The sequence below is a fragment of the Protopterus annectens genome, chromosome 2.part2 (genome assembly GCF_019279795.1).
Source record: "Protopterus annectens isolate FY-2018-M chromosome 2.part2, PAN1.0, whole genome shotgun sequence".
NCBI classification, from domain to species: domain Eukaryota; kingdom Metazoa; phylum Chordata; order Ceratodontiformes; family Protopteridae; genus Protopterus; species Protopterus annectens.
This window is the reverse complement of record NC_056730.1, coordinates 346291490-346313738: the sequence shown is the minus strand read 5'-3', so window position 1 is coordinate 346313738 and position 22249 is coordinate 346291490. Positions and strand designations below refer to the sequence as shown.

The 22249-nt window shown below is 35.5% G+C and overlaps 1 protein-coding gene across 1 annotated transcript in view; it reads right to left on the bottom strand.

Moving 5' to 3' along the window:
- COL19A1 (collagen type XIX alpha 1 chain) overlaps positions 1-22249 on the bottom strand; it is a gene marked incomplete in the record, with an annotated part of 3251042 nt that overhangs the window by 627102 nt on the left and 2601691 nt on the right. The window contains 1 exon segment of the mRNA XM_044063894.1: positions 19549-19602. Within this exon segment, the coding sequence (XP_043919829.1) occupies positions 19549-19602 (54 nt within the window).

Sequence of the window (22249 nt, the reverse complement as noted above, 5' to 3'; positions counted from 1 at the left end):
TGCATGTCTTTCCTACTTATACATCTCTCTGTATGCTTATTTGTTTATTTTATTATTAACTGTGCATTTGTGTATACTAAAGCCTAGATTGTGGCTGAAAAGGGACAGTGGACCAGCCCATCTACTAAGTGAACAAAGATTAAGCAAATAAGTAATTAAATTAGTTCAGTAATTAAGTAAGTAACTAACTAAATAAAAAAATAATGAGTGACAAAGCAAAAAAAAATATCCGGAGTTACCCTTCTTCCAAAACTACTCTAATGAGCATTTCTCTTCACAAACTTATATCTTACCTTTGAGTAGGTATGGAAATATCCTGTCACACAATAGCCAAATGTGACCGAGTATGTCTGTCCACACCTACCACAGCTGACCTCTTATTGTGCTTGACTAGCCTTAATTAAAACAATGAATCTAACACAGCTGTCTATTAGACATATTCTAAATTTCAGTTGCTTGCCCTCTTTCTCACCTAATATCATATAATATAATATAGGTTCTAATGCCTTCGTAATCCTCCAGGTGCTAAGATGTTATATGTCATGCTACCTAAACCCATCATGTAGCAATTCCATGGCTTGTTTAACAATAGCATTCATAATCTTTTCAAAGCTGTTTCCAACTGCTCTTGCTGTATGATTTATTCATTCATTTTGCTTACTTACTACATCACTGCCATAAACTTAACTAAGTCATACTCCATAATATTAGATTATTTCCAACCTATTTCCTCTCAGATCTTTTACACACCCATCTCTTTCACACCTATGTTTACTCTGTTCTAAAAAGTCCTTTCATCCTTCCTTTACCCTTCCACATCCTACCCTTTTCTCCAATCAGCTGACCTTAAATTATTTTTTTCACAATCCATACCTCCTTCTCCTTTGCCATGACCTATCTTACAATTTAGATGTTCTTTTGCCCTTTCCTTCACCCACAACCACAATACCCTTTACTTCTAAAACATATTCCTGCACCTCTCTCCAACTCCGTCTTTGTTTTGTTTTCCTCTTTACACAAGTATTCATGCCTTCATAGTCTTTCAAGACCTACTCTTATTTTTTTTGTTGTAAACTTTTTCTATACTAATGCCATTTTTTCATTCATGCCTTATGCTGTATTTTCCCATGGAGTTTTTAATTCATTACTACTGACTCCTAAGGTACACACCTGCAGATTCTAACCTTATTTGTCCTAAGTCATGCACCATGTCCTCACCAAAAGCCTTATGTAGTGCATTTTATTTACTCTTTGTCTATATTTAGTGCATGTATTTGAGTTTATCCTACATATGTATGTAAAGTAAAGACAGTTTTCTAAACACCTCTTCCTTATGCCCATTTACAACACTGAAAATGTTGTTTATATTTACTTTTTCATTAACTACTGTCCCTGCCCCAAGCTTTATAGTCTTTTTGTCAGATTTGATCCATATAACTTTTTTGGATGTACAACATCTTTGATCAATATGAATCTTTAGACAGTGAATACTGTTTTTAATGTAAGCAGTTTTATTTCCACACTGCATGCTTGTTGTCTTCGTAATCTCTTTGAAAAGAAGAATGATAAAGACATTATCTAAACAGGCAACATATTTTAGATGCTGATAAAGATCTAGCAGGGAAGCCACACATAGCAATGAAATGTTAGCACTTTCATTCATCTTAAACTTTATGAGAGTCCTCAGATGTTAATTACTAGTGAAATCCTGGACAAAGCCCATTCTCAAGGAGACTGTTACTAATTGTCTGTTTACCTTTTCTGGTTAAATTTCTGTGATTTGTGCTCCTCTGTGCGACATAGTGGTGAGGAACAGTGCACTGCATAAGTACAAGTTATTTGGAATTAATTCGGGCTACAGCCTTTGTGGTATCCTGGTTTTACTCAGTTGTACTGGATTTGAGCTCAAGCAGGTCCATTTAATATCAGTGAAGAGATTATTTAAATTTCTTTTAACATCTCAAGTTGATATATTGATAATAATTGTTGCTTTTCTACTGCTTACTATGCTACATGTGCTTCTTACACTTTTTATCTAATTTAAAGAATTTAGTAAGCAGAATCCTCTAACATAATAAACAAAAAACATATTTCAATAATTCACTTTGTTGTTGGTGCCATTAAAGGGGACAGAGGCAATATATGTATTCTTGGAAAGAGTTCAACAGTACTACTTCCATTGGAAGGGATGATCTGCACCTTTCCCCACAGGGCTTTCATATAATAGAAAAAGGTTTCTGCACCTCATTAATGCTTTTTACTCAGTGTTATTCTGCTACATCTAACAACTTAGCCAAACCCAAGCTGGGCATTACTATCCATCATGGATACTTGTTGCCATAGAAACCCAGCTGGAACAAGGCACAAATGATAAGGAAATCCTACCCCTAGGTTATAACATTATTAGTAATAAAAAAAAAAAAAAATATATATATATATATATATATATATATATATATATATATATATATATATATATATATATATATATCTTTGCGAACAAACAAGCAAGCTGAAGAGCAGGAGTCACAATTTGTATAAAATCCACCGAGTTTATTGTACAAATGGTAAGCGCTTTTACAAATAAATTTGCTTCATCAGACCTAACTAATCAAATGAGGTAATTTCCTTTTATACTCAATTTAATTCAAACTAACCAATCATGCATTTACACATTTAAAGATGTACTTACACATTTAAAATATAACCAGAAATATATTAAAAACATTGTAAAAATACATAATGACTCAAATAAAATCTACATTATTTCCTAAGTCTCCTACTTCACACTAAATGGGGAAGCTGTAATTTCTGCACCTTTATACATGAAGGTATAGAGTTTAAGCACCCCAATACTAATAAAGTATATAATTTTGACATCAATGCTGACTGTAATAGTAAAAATCTTATATACTTAGCCCAGTGTATTATCTGTTCTTCCTTTTATATAGAGAAGATGAATAGACACCTTCATGAATGAATTTGTGACCATATGTATTGTTATAGGCGAGGGCATATGTATAGTGCCTTAGCAAAGCACACTATTGAGAATGATGATAGCCATCAGTTTAGATTTCGAGTCTTATAGTTAATATATCATGATGAGAGGTGGAGAGATGTATCTAATAGAACCGAGACAAAGGAACTTACATGGATTGTTAGGCTTAGAGCCCATTTGGGTAAGGGGCTAAATGACCATATAGCTATTTCAGCAAAACTGAGAAGTAGGAGACTTAGGAAATAATGTAGATTTTATTTGAGTTATTATGTATTTTATAATGTTCTTTAATATATTCATGGTTATATTATAAATGTGTAAGTACATCTTTAAATGTGTAAATGCATAGGTTCATAGTTTTGTACTAAGCTAACTGACCTTGCGAGACATTTTAAGCCTAGCCAATTATCCCGTGTGAGACTCAAACCCTGCACCTTGTGTTTGTAAGGCAAACACCTTTGCCATTAAGCCACCCTCCCACTTGATTGGTTAGTTTGAATTTAATTGCATATAAAAGGAAATGACCTCATTTGATCAGTTAGGTCTGAGGAAGCAAATTTATTTGTGAAAGCGCTTACCATTTGTACAATAAACTCAGTGGATTTTATGCAAATTGTGAATCCTGCTCTTCAGCTTGCTTGTTTGTTCACAATTTTACTTGCTTTGGTGACTCTTGTGTTGTTTGGATATGTATATATATATATATATATATATATATATATATATATATATATATATATATATATATATATATATATATATATATATATATATATATATATATATATATATATACATACATATATCTTTCTAATTGAAAACAGGCTGTTAAGTGGCAGGACAATCTATCCCCACTTCTCCCTGTCACCCTAGGTGTGCCTCAAGGATATATACTCGGTCCTCTGCTCTTCACAATATTCACAAACAACCTCCATAAAGCAACCCTTTATGTAAGTTTAGTACAATACTCCAATGACTCTACTCTAATCTGCTCCATCCCTTCTCTACAACTTCTACAGAAAATAACCCAGGAATCCTTTATTGCAATCAAAATGTGGTTAGCAGACTCCCAATTAATACTCAACCCCACAAAAAACAGTTTATGCTCTTTTATCCCTAAAAAGCTATAGATCCCATTCTCCCTTTCACAATTATCACCTCAGACAACACCCATATCACACCATTTGCACATACCAAGTTGCTAGGTGTTATCATTAACCAAAACATGAAATTTGACAAACAAATACCTCAAACCATAACTAAGATTCACAAAAAACTAGGCACCCTCTACAGATGTAAAACATACTTGACCTCCAGTAATAAAACTACCATAGCAAGAACCCACTTACTCTCCACATTACTCTATGCTTCTTCCAGCCTAATTAACCTAAATAAAGGTGATCTAAACAAACTATCCACTTGTTATAACAAGATGGCTAAATTCACTGCGGACTCTTCCTACAGATCTCATCATTGTCTAGCCCTTCACAAACTGTCCTGGATGGTGGTGCTGAGGTAGCGTTGACGCCTCACAGTAAGATGCTGTCTGGATTGATTCTCAGCTAGAGCGTCATCTGCATGGAGACATGCGTGAATGGGCGTACCTTCGTTGAAGGTTGTGTGTCAGGGCTGGTAACTCGGCATGTAAAAATCATTTACCAATCATTAGCGGATCGGAGTTCCGCTGTGGTGACCCCTAACCGGGAAAAAGCCGAAAGACACAAACTTACCCTAAATCAACTCACCCTAGTTCACCAAATTCTCTATTACTCCAACAAAACCCCAGCCCTATATGACCTAATCAACCATTACACCAACAGCCTTTAGCTAAGGTCCACCAATAAAGGACTAGTAGAAGTATCTGAAAGTAAACATAACTCAGGTGATTCCCAATACTCTTGTACTTTTACAAAAATGTGGACCTCCTTCTCACTCAAAGTCAGGACAAGGATACACAAAACCAGTTTCAAAAATCAATTAAAATTCTATCTCACCAAGTCTTGGATATGTACATGTTCTGACCCGGGCTAATTCCTTTAAGACCACTCTAACCTCATTAATCCTCTATATATCTGTTATAAACTCTTCCTATAACTTCAGAACTCATATAATTCCTTGTAATACAAACTATACCAATGCTTATGGAATTATATATTAAGTATTTCACCTTAACACTGCTGTTATGTTTAACAATGTTGTGAATATTCACATCTCTTCATTGCACTACTAATACTCCTATGGGAATGTTTGACAAAATTATTAGCTTCTTTTCTAAATTGTTGTTAGCTTTTTTTTTTGGGCTGACATTTTGTATTGTTATACGTTTCATGGATTGTCATATTGTATAGAGCTTTTCTCACCAGGATTCCACTGATAACGGGCAACCCTGCCCAGTAGGACTTCCTCGGTAAAGAGTGTAAAATAAGTAAATAATAAAAGATAGGCATATGAAGGTTGGTGGAGTAGCAATTTTAAACAAAAATACATTGAATCTCATGTCTTATCACCATACCGACTCTAATTTCAGCAACACAGAAATTCTTTTTTTTTTCAAACACCTTTATTGAATTATCACTTGTGACATAGGCAAGTTTACATTCATATTAATGTACTCAAACTATATTAACATAGTAAACATTCTACTTCAATTTAATGCTATATATCATATACCCTAAACAATATTACATAAATGATACAATTCTTGCCTTTTTTAAACAAGAAACATCTTTACTAAACTATCAGTTACTACATAGGCAATCATACATTTATACAAACAGATACAAACCACACTGACACAATCCTAGTTGCAAGCATTTTACTAAATAAACCATAACACTCCCAGTTGCAAACATTATACATCACTTATAATCTACCCATTCTTTCTCACTCAAACATTACATATCACATTTAAGTCCTGCTGCATTTTAAATGTCATTCCTCCCTTGTATGTATTCTTCCCACAGTTCCCACTTTTGCTAAGTGGTTTGCTCCTACATTTTTTTAAAGGTCTCACTTCCAGTTGTTTTATCTCTGTTACTATATTCACTATTTGCAGTACAGCTGGTTTAGATTCTGATTTCCATTTTCTAGTAATTGCTTTTTTGGCAGCCACCATTATGGCAGCCACCATTATTAGACACATACAAAAAATAATCTAAACAGCGAATACCCAACTCTATGCCAACTAATAAATCCTGTAGTTCACTGTATAAGGTATCACAGATCAAAAAGTCCTTGGATAGATATATTAACTTTTTATTTTATAAAAAAATAAAAAAACGACCCACACTGGTTAAGTGCTTTCATCTACCACATGTACACTTCATCAGACCACCATTGTGGTAATCAAAACAGTTTAAATAATGTTAAATAACCAATAGGAATGGACTATCAATTAAAACACTTAAATTACATATTCATGACCTAATGCATTTTCATACTTTTAAAGTGTATACCAACTCTCATGGAACTTCATATATTTTAAACCACATGGAATATAATATAATACATAAACAATTCAACCATCAATTGATCCCTCATAAAAACAAATAAATATATGTGTATAGAAACATTGTATAAATAGTTAAAAAATAAATTTATTAAATAGTAATTTCAGTAAAAAGGTACGTTAATAAGTATAATCTGGAGAAAAAACAGTAGATACTTAATCTGTCTAATGGTATATATTTCCATTAAATACTCAAAGGGGCTAATAGTTTACTACCTTATCACAGTCTTACTTCTAATAAAGGCTTTGTGGGAATATGATCATTCAACCCAGGCAGCATTGAACAGAAGTTGCCATTTAACTTCCTTTTCCCCCAGTATAGCCTTAATGTTCCCTCCCCTTGAGTTTAGTTGGACCTGTTCTAAAATTCCCAAATTTGAAAGAATGAGACTCACTATTCACCTCTACATGTCTATATAGTGTGTTGGTACGATCCTTTCTTCTAATACAGTAATTATGGTCATAAATCCTATTTCTAAGTTGTCTGTCCATCTTTTCCACATAAAAACTTGGACAGTTCTTACACTTAGCCAGACAAATGACATGCTGAGAATAACAATTCCCTTTTTTAAACCAAATCTTAGTGTGACTGGCATTGCCTAAAATAATCTTTCTCTCTTCTATTATATCTTGACACTGATTGCAATGCCTACACCTCCTAGTATACCCCTCTCTCATGTCATACTCCAACACCGTGTTTCTTCTTTCAAATCTGTATTTCAAATTATGACCAGTCTTATATACATACTTAGGATATGTACCATATTGTTGTATGTACCATAGAGTTGATATGCACTTTAGAAGTATGAATATTCATTAGGTCATGAATATGTAATTTAAGTGTTGTAATTGATAGTCCATTCCTATTGGTTATTTAACATTTTTTTAATTGTTTTAATTATTAGACACAGCAAGGCCTTACCATGTCTAAGAACACAGAAATTCTTACCAAGTTCCTTCAAATCAATAACAAAAAGGCCATCTGCATTACTGTAATATATAACAATATCTTAACCGACGAAGATACCATCTACAGGTTATTTCATAAAATCAGCTATAAAACTATTATATTGGGTGACCTCAACAAACATTCACAACTTGTAAATTCCACTTCCACTTCCCATTCTCTCTCTCTGTAAACCAACATGGTTTCACCCAAGTAATAACTACTCAAACAAGAAGAAACAAAAACAGTAACAGGCAGCCTACTCTCAAATGTATCCTCACCCCCCCCCCCCGACAGAATTAGGACCACTGGCAACTTAACAAACACTATCAGAAACTGTCTGCAGATTTTGCACTAAGACAACCACACCACATATACAAAGAAGTCCTTTACACAAACATTTGTAATCTTTCCACATTCAGCAAAGATACTTTAATCTCAAATCTCCTCAAACTTCAGCTGAAATATACTGCAGCCTTTGCTCCTTGATAATGTTGTATCCAAACTGAATACAAATTTGTTAAATTCTAAGTGGTGTAGGTCTTACTATGCCTCAGAGGTTAAGCAATGAAAACCTAATCGAAAAACAAAACACAAAATAACTGGCAGGATTTTACATACCGTAGTAACCTATCATAATTAAAAATTAAAACAGACAAAAAAACCTGCGGAAACAAAAAAACATTACATGCACCAACCATCGCAACCCTACACTGGTTTGTTCATCGATAAATATGTATTGTGTCTCAGGCAGTCCACCACACCCTCAAAACCCCCAACAACATTAGCACTGCTACTCAACTTAGCATTCATTTCAATCAGGCGGTCCTTTCAGTAAACAAACAAATCCCTCACCTCACACTCCCTACCCATCAAAACAATTAACAAATGCCTTTATCCTTTCAACTTCTCCTCAATTCAATAATTAAAAAAAACCCTTTCAAGATCTAAAAACTACCGCTAAGCCACTGCCATCCTACTATCTGAGTGTATTAAACTTGTAGCCACTGCCCAAACCTACCCTGTTTCCATCAAAGAAGAACACATCCCTGCTGTATGGAAAAAATCATATATAAAACCACTTCACAATGGTGATATGGAGATTTGCAACTATAGATCCATTGTTATTCCATCACCGCTATCAAAAATTTTAGAAAAACGTGTCTACTTCCATCCTTGCAGACATCTCACCAACAATCTCCTCTCCATTATATGACTTTCATTCATATCTAATTACAGTAATAGCGCTCTTTAGCTTCACTAATACTATCAGCCTCAACAGAAATACAGGCAACTTAGGCTTCTCCAGTCCTGGATTTGTCCAAGGCAATTCTATCTCTCAGCAAATGATGCTTTATGCTTTTTCTTCCTCAGGACCTTCTCACTTATGACTCTCCTGGTTTCTTAGCTAACTTATTAACAGAGAACAGGCTGTAAAATGATGACAACATCTCCCCTTTCTGTTAGGATCCCCAAGGCTCAGTACTAGGCCTTCTACTGTTCAATGTCTTTACAAATAACCTGCGCAAACCACCATTGTACAATAATATGCAGATGGGCTTTCCTAGTTAACAAAGGCAATAAATAAAATAAAGTGAATAAAAATAATACCCACTACTCAACTCTTCCAGATATAGCCAATATATTGCCAAATTTAGTTCTCATCTCCCCTTTAGTTTCATTGATCAAATGGTAGGATGTCTACCTGTTGACAAATATCACATTTGAACAGATTTCAAAAGCTCTCTCAGATGTAAGAAGCCCTAGCTATATGGGGCCAGCCAATGTACTGGGATATTTCCTTGTCAGTATGAAGCACCATCTCATAGACCCATCTCAAAACTTGCTCAACATTACCCTTTCAAATGGTTTCATGCTACTGTCAAGAAACACCACTAACATTATCATTCTTCACAAGTGTGGCCTCTCTACTGATCCTAGCACAAGTGTGGCCTCTCTACTGATCCTAGCACAAGTGTGGCCTCTCTACTGATCCTAGCACAAATGTGGCCTCTCTACTGATCCTAGCACAAGTGTGACTCCTCCACTGATCCTAGGCAGCTATACTCAAATAAATCTCACTAGCCTTGTCTGAGTGACAATGAAATGCATCATTATAAACCTCATAAGCAAAAGATGCTGACAGCTTTCAATACCCCAGCACAAGCTACTCTTGGGTTGGTGAAGGGTAGACCCTGCTTACTTAACCTACCTTCTTTGAAAAAAAAAACTCTGTGGCATTGGATTAGGCTAAAACAGTCCACACATCATAACATACCTTGACCTGTCCAAGGCCTATTACACCATTGTAACTGCATGCATTATAGACAAACTGAGCAAACTAAATATAAATCTATATGCAGAGAATGGGACAGATGGCTTCCTGACAGAACCCAACTAGTTAGGTTATGGGCATCCTATCCACTAAAGGACACATTACCATTAAGATCCCCAAGGCACTATTTTGGGTCCTCTTCTATTCTGTATTTATTTCTCCAGTGTTTAGACTGATGTCAAGGGTCTCTATCTGATGTTTGCAATCTTGAAGCTATCAATTCTCTGAAGGACACACAGATCCTACAAGGGGAGGGGTCTAACACATATAACACAAAAACTTGTCGGAAATATCGTGGTTTACAGTTGGACAACGGTTTCTTGGCAGAATCTTTGAGGCTAAAACAAGTACTGAAAGGTCTTCATTTGTGGAAATTACTTAATGGGATTGATGAGGGTTCGCCAGCTTTCTAGGAACTTGTGGAACTTTATGACAAAACCGGTTTAGAGGTAATGCATATCATTATGAAGGACAATGACAGTAAATTGACTACACTAAAACAGGACATTGTTTCTTATAATTCTAACATCACTAGTGATTTATTGTTCTGTGAGTACAAAGAGAAATATGACAAAATTTTGGCTGATGTAGAGAAGTTTGTAAAAGATAACATTTCAAAAAAACAAATTAAAATTCAACGTGACATGCATGATTACTCTAACAGAAATATTTATGGTAAAAGCTGTGTTGACAATGGCCATAGTGTAGCTTCTGGCATTGAAAATAGCAGGAACAACAAATTGCATGTAAAAAGGGTAAACAATACACAGTTTAATGTTACTGGTAATGACAGGGAGATGCCCATGTATGATCCTGAATGTTATGAGGAATGTTTTTTTAGAACAATCCCCCCTGTACCAAGGAGATGGGAATGTTTAAAGAACCAGAATGTTCGGAAGGGTTATAGCCAACAGAATCGATGGACATACAACCAGAGGGGTAGAAAGGGGGGTGTGAATTATCATTATTAGATGTACATGAAAATGTTAATGCAATTTCTGAAATGTTTGAATTAACACGTAACAACAATGTTAATATTTTGGTGCATGGTGATTTCAAGGTGTACAATTTCACTGAAATGGAGTTGACCCCTGTACATTGTGAGATGTTAAGTAAAGGTTTGTCATCTGTTCCAACTTACAGAAATGATATTGCTTCTTTATTGCTGAATCTGCGTCTCTACACACATCAATTACATTTAAAATTACTATTGCCACAGGACAATATGAATACTATGGTTGGTTTAAAAAGGGCCAGAACATTTTCTTACAACAAGAATATTATGATGTTTGAATCTTTATGTGAGACTGAATTTAGGAAACAATGTGCTAAGAAAGGGAATTTTAGTGGTAATCTTAATAAAGAAGAGAGGAAGGCATTACTTGATATGAAGAACAACAAGACTACCAGGTTTATGAAACCTGACAAGGGGGGTGGGATAGTGGTTATGTCAAATTTTGACTACAGCATAAAGGTATTTGGAATTTTGAATGACCCATCCACCTACTCAAGGGTTTCTAGGAATGAGGTACATTATTCCTACTCCAAGATTGACAGTGAGTTATTTGATGCCTTTTGTCAGGATATAGCTGACAGTACTGAATATGAGTACCTTACAGTTAATGAGCCTATCATTCCTGTGGTTTTTGGGTTACCAAAGATCCACAGATGTGTACACAACCCCTCATTTATGCCTATAGTGGCAGCCAGAGGCTCTAAAACAGAACCATTGGCCGCTTACATTGACCACTATAGTAAATCTGTTACTGTGAAGATTGACCACATCCTTGAAGACTCATGGCATTGCCTCAAGATGTTGAGAGATGTGGGTTTGATTGACAATGTGATATTTGTTGCCATTGATGTGGTCAATTTATTCTCTGTGATTCCCCATGAAGAAGGTATACAAGCTTCTGAGAAATGTTTGTTTGATTCTGGTATTTTATCAAATGCCAAAGTAAACTTTGTTACCAGACTTATGGAAATTGTCTTAGAAAACAATTTTTTGTTTTTTGAGGGGGAATACATTTGGCAAATCACGGGGGTTGCAATGGGGGTGAAATGTGACCCCATTTTTGCAAACTTGGTTTTATTAGATTGGGAAAACCACTTTGTGTTTAAGTCTCAATTTATGCACAAAATATCAAAATATCTGAGATTTCTGGATGATATACTGGTACTATGGAGAGGTACTGAAAGTGAGTTAGAAGAATTTTTGCAGTATTTGAATAATAACACTAGTTACCTATAATTCACTCACAGAATTCATCCTAGATATTCTATTTAGGAAAAAAGATGGCTTTTTGACCTCCACAATTTTTAGAAAATCTACCTTTTCTAATGGGTTGTTTCACTATGGCAGTTGCCATCCTCCCCATCAGAAGAAGGGAGTTGTGAAGGGTCAAATGTGTAGATTATCAAGGCTCATTAGTGATGACAGTGAATTTAGAAGTGAGATACACAAATTGACCTTAATGTTCATGAATAGGTGTTACCCTATTAAAATGTTATTACGTATCAAAAGAGAAGTATACAGGTGTAGGTCCACTTTGTTTTTTCCCATATTGACCCGAGATGCTAGTGTTACAGATGACAACAACAAAGTGCAAGTAAACAACAAGGTTATGGTAGTAAAATACAACCATGATTGTTTAGAAATATTATGCTTGGGACATTTGTTTTGATGCAACACTTAGACACAAACTAGGTGACAAGCCACATATCGTTTATAGTAGAGGCAGTAATGTGAAAGATTTGCTGGAAACGAATGGGTCAAAAACAACTAAACATTACAGGTCCCAGCTGTTTAAATGTGGACACTGTAATCATTGTAAATTTATTAATAATGGCCTTTATGTGGCTGTGGAAGGTTACCACCGTACCCTTGATTGTCCCGGTAGATGTACCTGTACTACCATGAATGTGGTATACATAGCAACGTGCAGTACATGCTCGGCATTCTATGTGGGGAAAACTACCTGTAAACTCAAGGATAGAATTGCCGAGCATGTTAGGGACATCAAAAATAAGAAAACTGTCAGTGCACTTTACAATCATTCAAACATTTGCACTAACTTTAGAAGATTTTTATTTTCCATTACTGACCGGGTGGTGATAAACCAGATGAGTGGTGATTACAAGCTGGCCTTAGAGCTAAGTGAGACAAGGTGGCAACTAAGACTCAATGCCAGAATTTTTCCAGGTATTAATGACAACATATCTATTGTTCCACTTTTAAAACAGAGAGCTTTGAATATTTGATTAATAGTATTTAATGTCCACATTTACTTTTTATATGTTTTTGTCTTTGCTGTATGTTGTTCATTTGGGGTTTGAGTGTGGATACAACAAGAGTTTTAATAAATGTTTTAAATATACTGAAAGTTTCTTCAGTTTTAATGGCAGCAATTAACATTGTGTGATGTCACTTTAATAAGCTATAAAAGGGAAGTGATGTTTAATTTTTATGACTCTGATGAAGCTCGGGATATGCAGGTGAAAGCGCTTAGTCGTTTGGTTCACTTTTAAATAAAGCAGTGTTTCACTTTTCAGCATTGTGGTGTGCCCTTTCTTTTTTATTTTTTGTGTTTGATGATACTTTTTGGCTTTTCCACACTGTATGGTGGTTCATTGAGTTATTTATTAAAAACTGATTGGCCATTCATTTTTTGAGTGGTAGAGGTTCATCTGCAAAATGTCCTGAAGAAGGTGAAATGACAGCATATAGCATGCTCAAAACAATTGAGATAAACTGCATAGAGTCTAAAGTAATATAATGCAAATAATCTAGAATATGCATTTTTAAACCACATACATTCATGTGTGTGTGTGGGGGGGCATGATATGTGTATATGTATGGACAACATACATATGTACTCCACAGGACAGCAACAATTATAGAAATCAGGTCAATATGGGGAGGGGTAGCAAAGGTAACGGTAAGGTGCCCCCAAGTGATGTTGGGATAGTCCACTCCGAAACTTCCAACTCACACCTCCAAAAGTAATGAAAGTGCTTATGAGAGCTCTTCCCAAAACAAGGAATTAATGGATACAGGGATTTTGCTTTGGCCAGGGAAAGAGAGAACCTTACTCTTGTCTCCTAGGAGGAATGATGGGCGAAGAGCCAGAGGACAAAGAACAAATCTCACTACCCACCAAATAAATTGGCCATTAGTTGCCATACATTGCTCAGCTGGTGTAATTTTCAACATAAACCACCTCTAGTATTTTTCTTCAGATCTTTCTGTATCATCTCACTATATAAATCACTTTGTCAAATGTCAAAATAAAAACAAAAAGTGCAGTCTAAATATTATTCACTTTTTGAAATGGTCAATGTCAGCATACAAATGTGTGTGTGTGTGTGTGTGTGTCTGTGTGTGTGTGTGTGTGTGTGTGTGTGTGTGTGTGTGTGTGTGTGTGTGTGTATGTGTGTGTGTTTGTGTAAAACTAAGCGAATCAGGAAAGTTCCTTAAAATTCAAAGAAATGGTTTCAGTAACTTGATAAATATAGCTGATTATAATCAAGTCACACCCAGCTTATTATGTGTTTGAGACACAGATCCCAAGAAATCCCCCTGAGAGAAAAGCACATGAGGAGAATTTTGGCTTCCAATTTAAAAAGTGATGATAAACGGTTATGGTCGGTATCCCAATAATAATCTTTTATTGTGTCTGGAGCTTTATCTGCTCCATGTACAACCAGTTACAGAAAACGTGTAGAAACAATAAGTGCTTAACCAGTTTTAAAAGCTTTAGAAACCTGGTAGAACACTTTAGCTTTGTCAAACATACAGAAGACAGAAATTAAGTATCTCTCTGAAGACCACAAAAGCTTCAAAAACTATTACACACTTCATTCTGCCACACTTTTTGTTTATAAGTATAGCAGAATAAAGCTTTAATAGCTTTTACAAGCTGTTTTACATTCATCCCCATTCTGTCCAACACTTTCTGCTGTCAGTCCCAAGCATGCAAATGAGATCTGATCCACCAGTAGGAAAGGTCATTGGCACTGGTTGCCAGGCTGCAGCTCCCCATTAACAAAAACAAAAACAAAAACAGCAACAAAAAAAAAAATAATAAAAAAAGCACTCTTTTTAAAATACAGAAAATTGACATTCTGTTTAATTCCTGTTTCTCAGAACTCCACACATGCTGACAATGTTAAAGAAAAAATAAAAATGGCTTATTCTACTCTGCAAACTTAATCCACCAAACCGTGGTGATCTTTCATGCTTTTGTTGAGGATGTAGGAAATGCCACTCAACAAGTATCCATCTGGGTTGCATCATGAAACAGTAAACTACTTTGACAGTTGGCTCACGCTGCTTTTTTGACTGAGAGAGCCCAAGACTTAAAATAAAGGATGTAAATGTTTGAATTCAGAGGAAAGAGTACAGGAAGATTTTTCTTCTTTTTATTTATTTATTTAGCTGTTAATTTATGCATTTATTTAAGTATAGAATTTGTTTGCTGGCAGTATTCCTGCTACTGCCAGCATGTAAAAGAATGTAAGAATTACTTTATTTATGGGGGTGTATATGTCTAAGTGATGTAGATGCTCTTGGCTGTTCCTGATTTCACAGAATGTTTCTGATGCTTGTTTTTCTTGCCTTATATATTGGTCTGCTAATTTAGGTCCATTGTTTAACATTATTTTAGTTTTCCCCCAGATTCATGAGATAACAGGTTGAGTGATTTGGGGGGGGGGGGTTGTGTGCAGTGAGTTGCATACTGTATTCTGACAGCAGTGAGCTGGCAAGATAAATTTTTGTATGACAGTTATGCCAGTATTTATATCCATTCATTTGACTGTAATCAAAGATCTGAGGAGTACAATCATATAAATGACTTTTATTCACAGTCATAGCTGTGTGTGTTAGGGGACATATATTTATTTATTTATCCCTTTAGTGACTGCTCTCAACTGTCCTTGCATTTCCAGAATATATCTGATTTTTTGCATCATATTTCTGTCTATTCTTTTTAATGTTTGTGTACTTTCTGGCAAAAAAATAAGGACAACACTCACTAATAACGATGACAGACATTTCCATTTCAGATTTATCAGCTATCAATAGTGGAGAACAGTGGACCGTGGTAGTGTGTTCCTGCTGCTTAGAAAGTTACAGAAGTAGCATAGTTTAACAACTGAGTACTGCTGCTGTAGCATTCTAAACTATTACCACAGTATTTTAACAAGTAAAAAAAAATCACCATCAGATTCACTGTACCTTTAAGTAGACAAACTTAAAAATGATTGTTACCCTTCTTAAGCACTTACCACTGCTTACCTCCTAAACTGCGAATAATACCATAGAACATATTTTTAAAATGTCAGATTTTGCAGAATACCCCCGATCTTTGCATTATATTTTTATCTTGCCCTCATATGTTTTGGTAAATCACTATAGATAAAAATCAGTTGTTAGTGCTACACATTGGAGTTTCATAACTATCATTCAGAATGCACTTTGATGCAAGCCCCATTGTTCTATTTACATTGTAACATGCCCGATCCTGCCTCATCACTGATGATTACAGTCACCCATTACTGACAAGTCACCAGCGTTTCATTCTTCTTATTGGTCAGGAAATATATATGCAAAACCTTGTTCTATTAATTCAGGAGATAAAGGCTTCATGAGTATGAAAAAATACTATGTATTACTGCCATAGGAGATATTGGAGTCTGCTTTCTTGACTGCAACTTCTGCACAGCTCATTGTTCTCCATTATCGCTTAATAGCTTTCAAGAAAGCATGCTACAGCAAAGCCGGTTATTCTAGAAAGTGTCTAAACATATAAAAGCAATAGCTGTCGCTGATTTTGGTCCTTTGTCTGCCATCATTTTTTAAATTTCTTCCTGAGTGATAAGAAGTGTAGATATATATGATGGGGAGTTTACAGTTGCTTGCACTGTATTCTGATAGCAGTGAACTAAGAAGAGGATAAATTCTTGTGAATCAGTTATTTGTATATTTATTCATTCATTTGATTGCAATCAAACATATGAGGTGCACAGTCACAGTCATACAACTGTCTGCAGTTGATGGTCATGTGTGTGTGTGTGTGTGTGTGTGTGTGTGTGTGTGTGTGTGTGTGTGTTTGTGTGTGTGTGTCCTTTGGTCTCTTTTCTCAGACACTTGACCGTATAATATATGCTTCTGACAATGCATTCTTTTACTTTTTATTTCAATCTAAAGATCAGAGGGGTACACAGAAGGCACTATATCATTTTGGAGGGGTAGGAAGGCAGGCACTGTTTCCAGATAAGATATAAATATCCTGCATTTATCTTTTCAGTTTAACAGGGGATTACTATTTTCTTATCTTTGAACATTAAGCTTAAGACATAACTTACTGTTCTTTGAAAGAAAAATGTTTTTGTTCAAGCCATCGTCATTAAATCGAAAGTTTGTAAGAAAGCTCTCAGTTGAACATCAGATCATTTAGAAATCTAACTTCTGGATGTCTAGCAATCCTAAGACCCCTGGCTTAGTTGAGTGACTTCCTATAGACTTAAATTATACTATAATCTTGGCCAGTTACAGAGTTTTACAAGTATGGGGGAGCTAGAAAGTAAGGCAAAGTATGGATATGCAAGAAGTAAATAATCTATATGGATGATGTAGGGCCAGGATGAGGGGATAATGGGGGAGGGTACTGGGAAAGTATACAGCAGACTAGTCAGTAGCAGGGAGTCCCCTGAAGTCCTTGAAGATGAATGGTAGGTAATCAGAAATTCACCACTGGTCTAGCTCCTTTGCCTTGATGGACAGAAGCAGTCAGTAAATCACCACCTATAGAAATCAAATTTGTAGGTCACATTGGGATTGTACAGCTAGCCTTATAAGGGTTCTAGTGGTTGGTAGCCTCACATACATCTATGAACCTTTATCTTTGGCTCCATTTTACCTAGCCTGGCCTTGTTGATTGTGCCCAGACATCTAAGGTGTTTCTAGTTGATAAAGTGGTTATAATGAATAGGTATATAGTGACTCAGCCTCTGGATGAAAGTGAATGACTCCATCTGTTATTTGATCACAGGCAATGGTTATTGATCTGGTGTGATAGAACTCCATCCCATTGCATTTGGCCCTACCTATTCAGTTGCTTCCTGCAGCTTTGCCTTGCTTTACAGTCATCAGCTACCACTGTACAGCACTTAGATGTGCTTAACAAGCTTGTCTTTCTGATGTTTTAGGAATGCATTTGTTACAATCCATGCACTAAATGCATTTTTTTTAATTGCTGACTAACTCCCTAAGTTTATTGCTAAGAAACCTATCAGGAGACTTTACAAAATCATAATAAGCAGGACAGTAAGATCATGGCTTTGAAACAAATCATGTCAGCTGCATATTGCTATACTGATTCTTTAAGGATGTGGGACGAATCTGGCCTATGTAAACCCAAAATGCATCTGATACAGGTATGTTCAAAAATGGAAATCCAGCTCAGCAACATAAGATAGTCCACCAGAATAAGTTTTATCAGACAAATGCAACATGCTATTCTGTGGTACGAGCATTAGTCCTAGGTGATAATAAGATTTTCCCTTTTTACTGATAACCATTATTGCGAGAATATCTCACATGCAAGTTTGCAACACAATATATAAAATTTCTATAGGACTGGATTTCTATAATAAATACCTTTATGGAACAAATCATTGTCTATCTATTTGAAAATGAATGTATGCAAGTAGTTTATGATGTAATTCACTGTAAGATATTCCTGTCAAACTGTTCTGACATCAAAATATTTAAAGTTGATGATAACTTTTTGTTAGTCACTACAAAAGCTGTGTATGTTAAAGAAACAAAAGCAGTGACATTCATGCTTTCCATATCCTCAAGAGGTTACACACTCTTCATTTCAAAAAACTATTTAATATTTATGGTTCTTCTGGCATGAAAAATTTAACAGTGGTTTAATATGTTGTGGATTGGTATATAACTGAAGAATTTTGAGATAGGCTGCCTAAGAAGGTTATAACCTTATGCTTCAAACTTTGTGTTTGTGTACATGTGTGTGTGTCCATGCATGTGTTTGTGTATGTGTATGTGAGTGCATGTATATGTGTGTGTAAATGTGTCTCTGTATCTCTGTGTGTAACGTGAGATAGTGAGAAGAACGGAGATGTGTCAAAATACTCTTATGCAGTTATGCACTTATGAGTTCCTTAGCACAGAATATGGTAGAATTTGTTGCTGTATGAAAAGGATGCTCCAAACCAGCATATGTCTCTTGCTTTAGTAATGCCTTCATCTCACATAGCAATATGTTGCTGTGCAAGAACAAAGCTATGCAACAGTATGGAGAAGTTGTTTAGGGCTGTCATTAGTTTTGAAATAGTGCTTCATTCATTTCTGCAACTGGTAGAACTCTGTAATGCAAATAATTAGGCACAGATAGAATCACAAATGTACCAAGTATATACTAAAAATATACTTCTTAATATACAAATCCAAAATAAATGTAAGAAGAAAAGGCAGAGTTATGCATTTGTACAAACAGGAACCAAAAATTAATCTGCCCAAAAAACAGTCAAAATGTATTGTATCAAGAAATTAGGCTTGAATATTTAAGTTTCTTTAAACTAATTAAACAGAGAACATTTTGCAATAAAAAAATGTGTATTTATGTGTGCTGGTATGTGTGTTTGTGTGTGTGTGCGTTTGGGGGAAGGAGGGTCCTAGTACATTAGAACACATGCAAAAAAAATAATGTTTAGAATATAAATGATTTTACCTCGTCTCCTTTCTCTCCCGGAAGGCCAGGAAACCCACGTTCACCTTTTATTCCCTTTATTGATGTAAAATGTAGAAAATAAATGTTGTAATTCACAAAAGCAGCACTGTCATAAATAACTTTACAGTACATTATTCAGAGAAGCAACAACTCACAGATAGATTTCTGCCCACTAGAGACATAACAATAAATCTTGCTGAGGTAGTGACGAGTAACAAGATGAATAGTGTTACTGAGACAACTTGTAATTGATTTTCCCATTACGCTCAGTTTGCATTCATCACTTTTCAATGATGAAAATTAGTTTTGAAATGCTGATCTGCCGTGTATGGATGGACAAAGACTGCCTCTTACTCAGACTGCTAGAAATTGTCAGGTTTTAAACCTAAAGGAAGGTGGCATTCCTTACAATCATATGGATTCTGCAAATCAATTCAGCATTATTGAGTGACATGATCTTCCTTCCATGACCAGTACTCTGGACATTTCACCCATGCCTTGTATAAACTTATTATCGATGATTAGGGATGCTGGAATTTCATTAGAATCCTAACCTGAAAATACTGTGCTGTGATTGCTAACAAGAGTATTTAGATTCCAAAGATGCTCACACATGCATTGCAACATACATTATAAAAGGTATCGTTATGGGTTTAATGGTTAGAAATTATCTTCCAAGTAGTAACTGCTGCGTGCAGTACTTGTTTAGTATTATGACTACATAAAAACATAGACACATACTAGGCAAGTGATTATGGGGTCCATAAGATGCCAATCCAAGTACACCCTTAAGTGGGCAAACATAACATTTCTTGCCATCCTTTACAAGCATTTTTACATTCTTATATCAGTGCCACTGAAAAGTGTTTTAGAAAAAAAACAGTATCAGATGAGCTTGGAGTTAGCCTAATGTTGTAAGAAAGAAAGAAAATAACCACCAGTGCAGGAAGTGATAGAACTGCTGTAACCATATAATGGAACTCTAATCAAACAGTTTAACTCATTATATCCAAGTGATGCCTCCATTTGCATCTGCAGTAAACTTCTACTGACGCCTATAGGCATCAAATATTGCTTGTTCATATTTGCAACAATAATTCCAAAACCATGCTATGTACAAAGTTCTAAAATATTTCATTGTAAAGCTTACACGATGGCAAACTCAATTGCATTAATATTTAACCTTTGTCTAGTGCAAGTAAATAGATATTAACTGTTGTTTTTATGATATTAATTTTTATACATGTAATTTTCACATTTTTCTAAATATCTCAACAACCAAGTAATGCAGGCAGAAATCCTTAGCCTCATATGAAAGCTCTCAGCTAGATGAATGCAATTTTATTGACATATATACTGTATGTCTGTAACATGAGTGGTTGTTGAGATGCTGTAAGTTTTTTACAAAATGTTATAAATGTAATAGTTACTGTGCTTAGTGTGACTAACATTTGGTTTAAGATCTAGAACCTAAACAATACTACCACTATAAAAAACAGTTTGTGCTGAGGAGTTTGCCATTTATACTTCTTTACTAATCCTTATGGTTACAGAGGTATGAACATTTGTTTGAAATGTGAGGACACATTGGAAGTTACAGTGCAAACTTCCTGAGCTCCGTTGGAGTGAATGAGTTAAGTATTTTGACACTCCCTGGGCTCCCTAGGAAACAGGTACTTGGGGTATTGAGTCCTTATTGATTTAGGAAAGAACAAGAAACTATATGTGTCAGAATGAAGCAGGAGTCTTTGTATGAAGATAAAAGACAGGATTCATGTACTTTACTTTTGTGTAAGGCTTGCACAGCTCAGGAGTAGTGCATAGCTGCATATAAGTAACTCAGTATGCAAAATTGGAGCATTTAGTGCATATGTGCAACTAAGTATGCTCCAGGCTACATAAATAACACATCTGTAAAGTTAATCACATAGTGCATATGTGCAACTTGGTATGTTCCAGGCTACATAAATGAGCAGCACATCTGTACTGTAAATCACATAGTGCATATGTGCAACTTGGTATGCTCCAGGCTACATAAATGAGCAGCACATCTGTAAAGTGAATCACATAGAGCATATGTGCAAATTCGTAAGCTCCAGGCTACAAAAATGAGCAACACATCTGTATAGTGAATCATATAGTGCATATGCGCAACTTGGTATGCTCCAGGCTACATAAATGAGGAGCACATCTGTAAAGTGAATCACATAGTGCATATGTGCAAATTGGTATGCTTCAGGGTACATAAATGAGCAGCACATCTGTAAAGTGAATCACATAGAGCATATGTGCAAATTCGTAAGCTCCAGGCTACAAAAATGAGCAACACATCTGTAAAGTGAATCACATAGTGCATATGTGCAAATTGGTATGCTCCAGGCTACATAAATGAGGAGCACATCTGTACAGTGAATCACATAGTGCATATGTGCAAATTGGTATGCTCCAGGCTACATAAATGAGGAGCACATCTGTAAAGTGAATCACATAGTGCATATGTGCAAATTGGTATGCTTCAGGGTACATAAATGAGCAGCACATCTGTACAGTGAATCACATACAGAGGAATGCAAACCACAGGCCATATAAGGTGGTGCCTTGCCACATTGTATTTCAAAACCAAAGCAGTCCGTGTATTAGCTAGGTTGTGTATGTTAGCATATTCCCTGACAAGACAGCCCACAATCTTGTATAAAGTTAC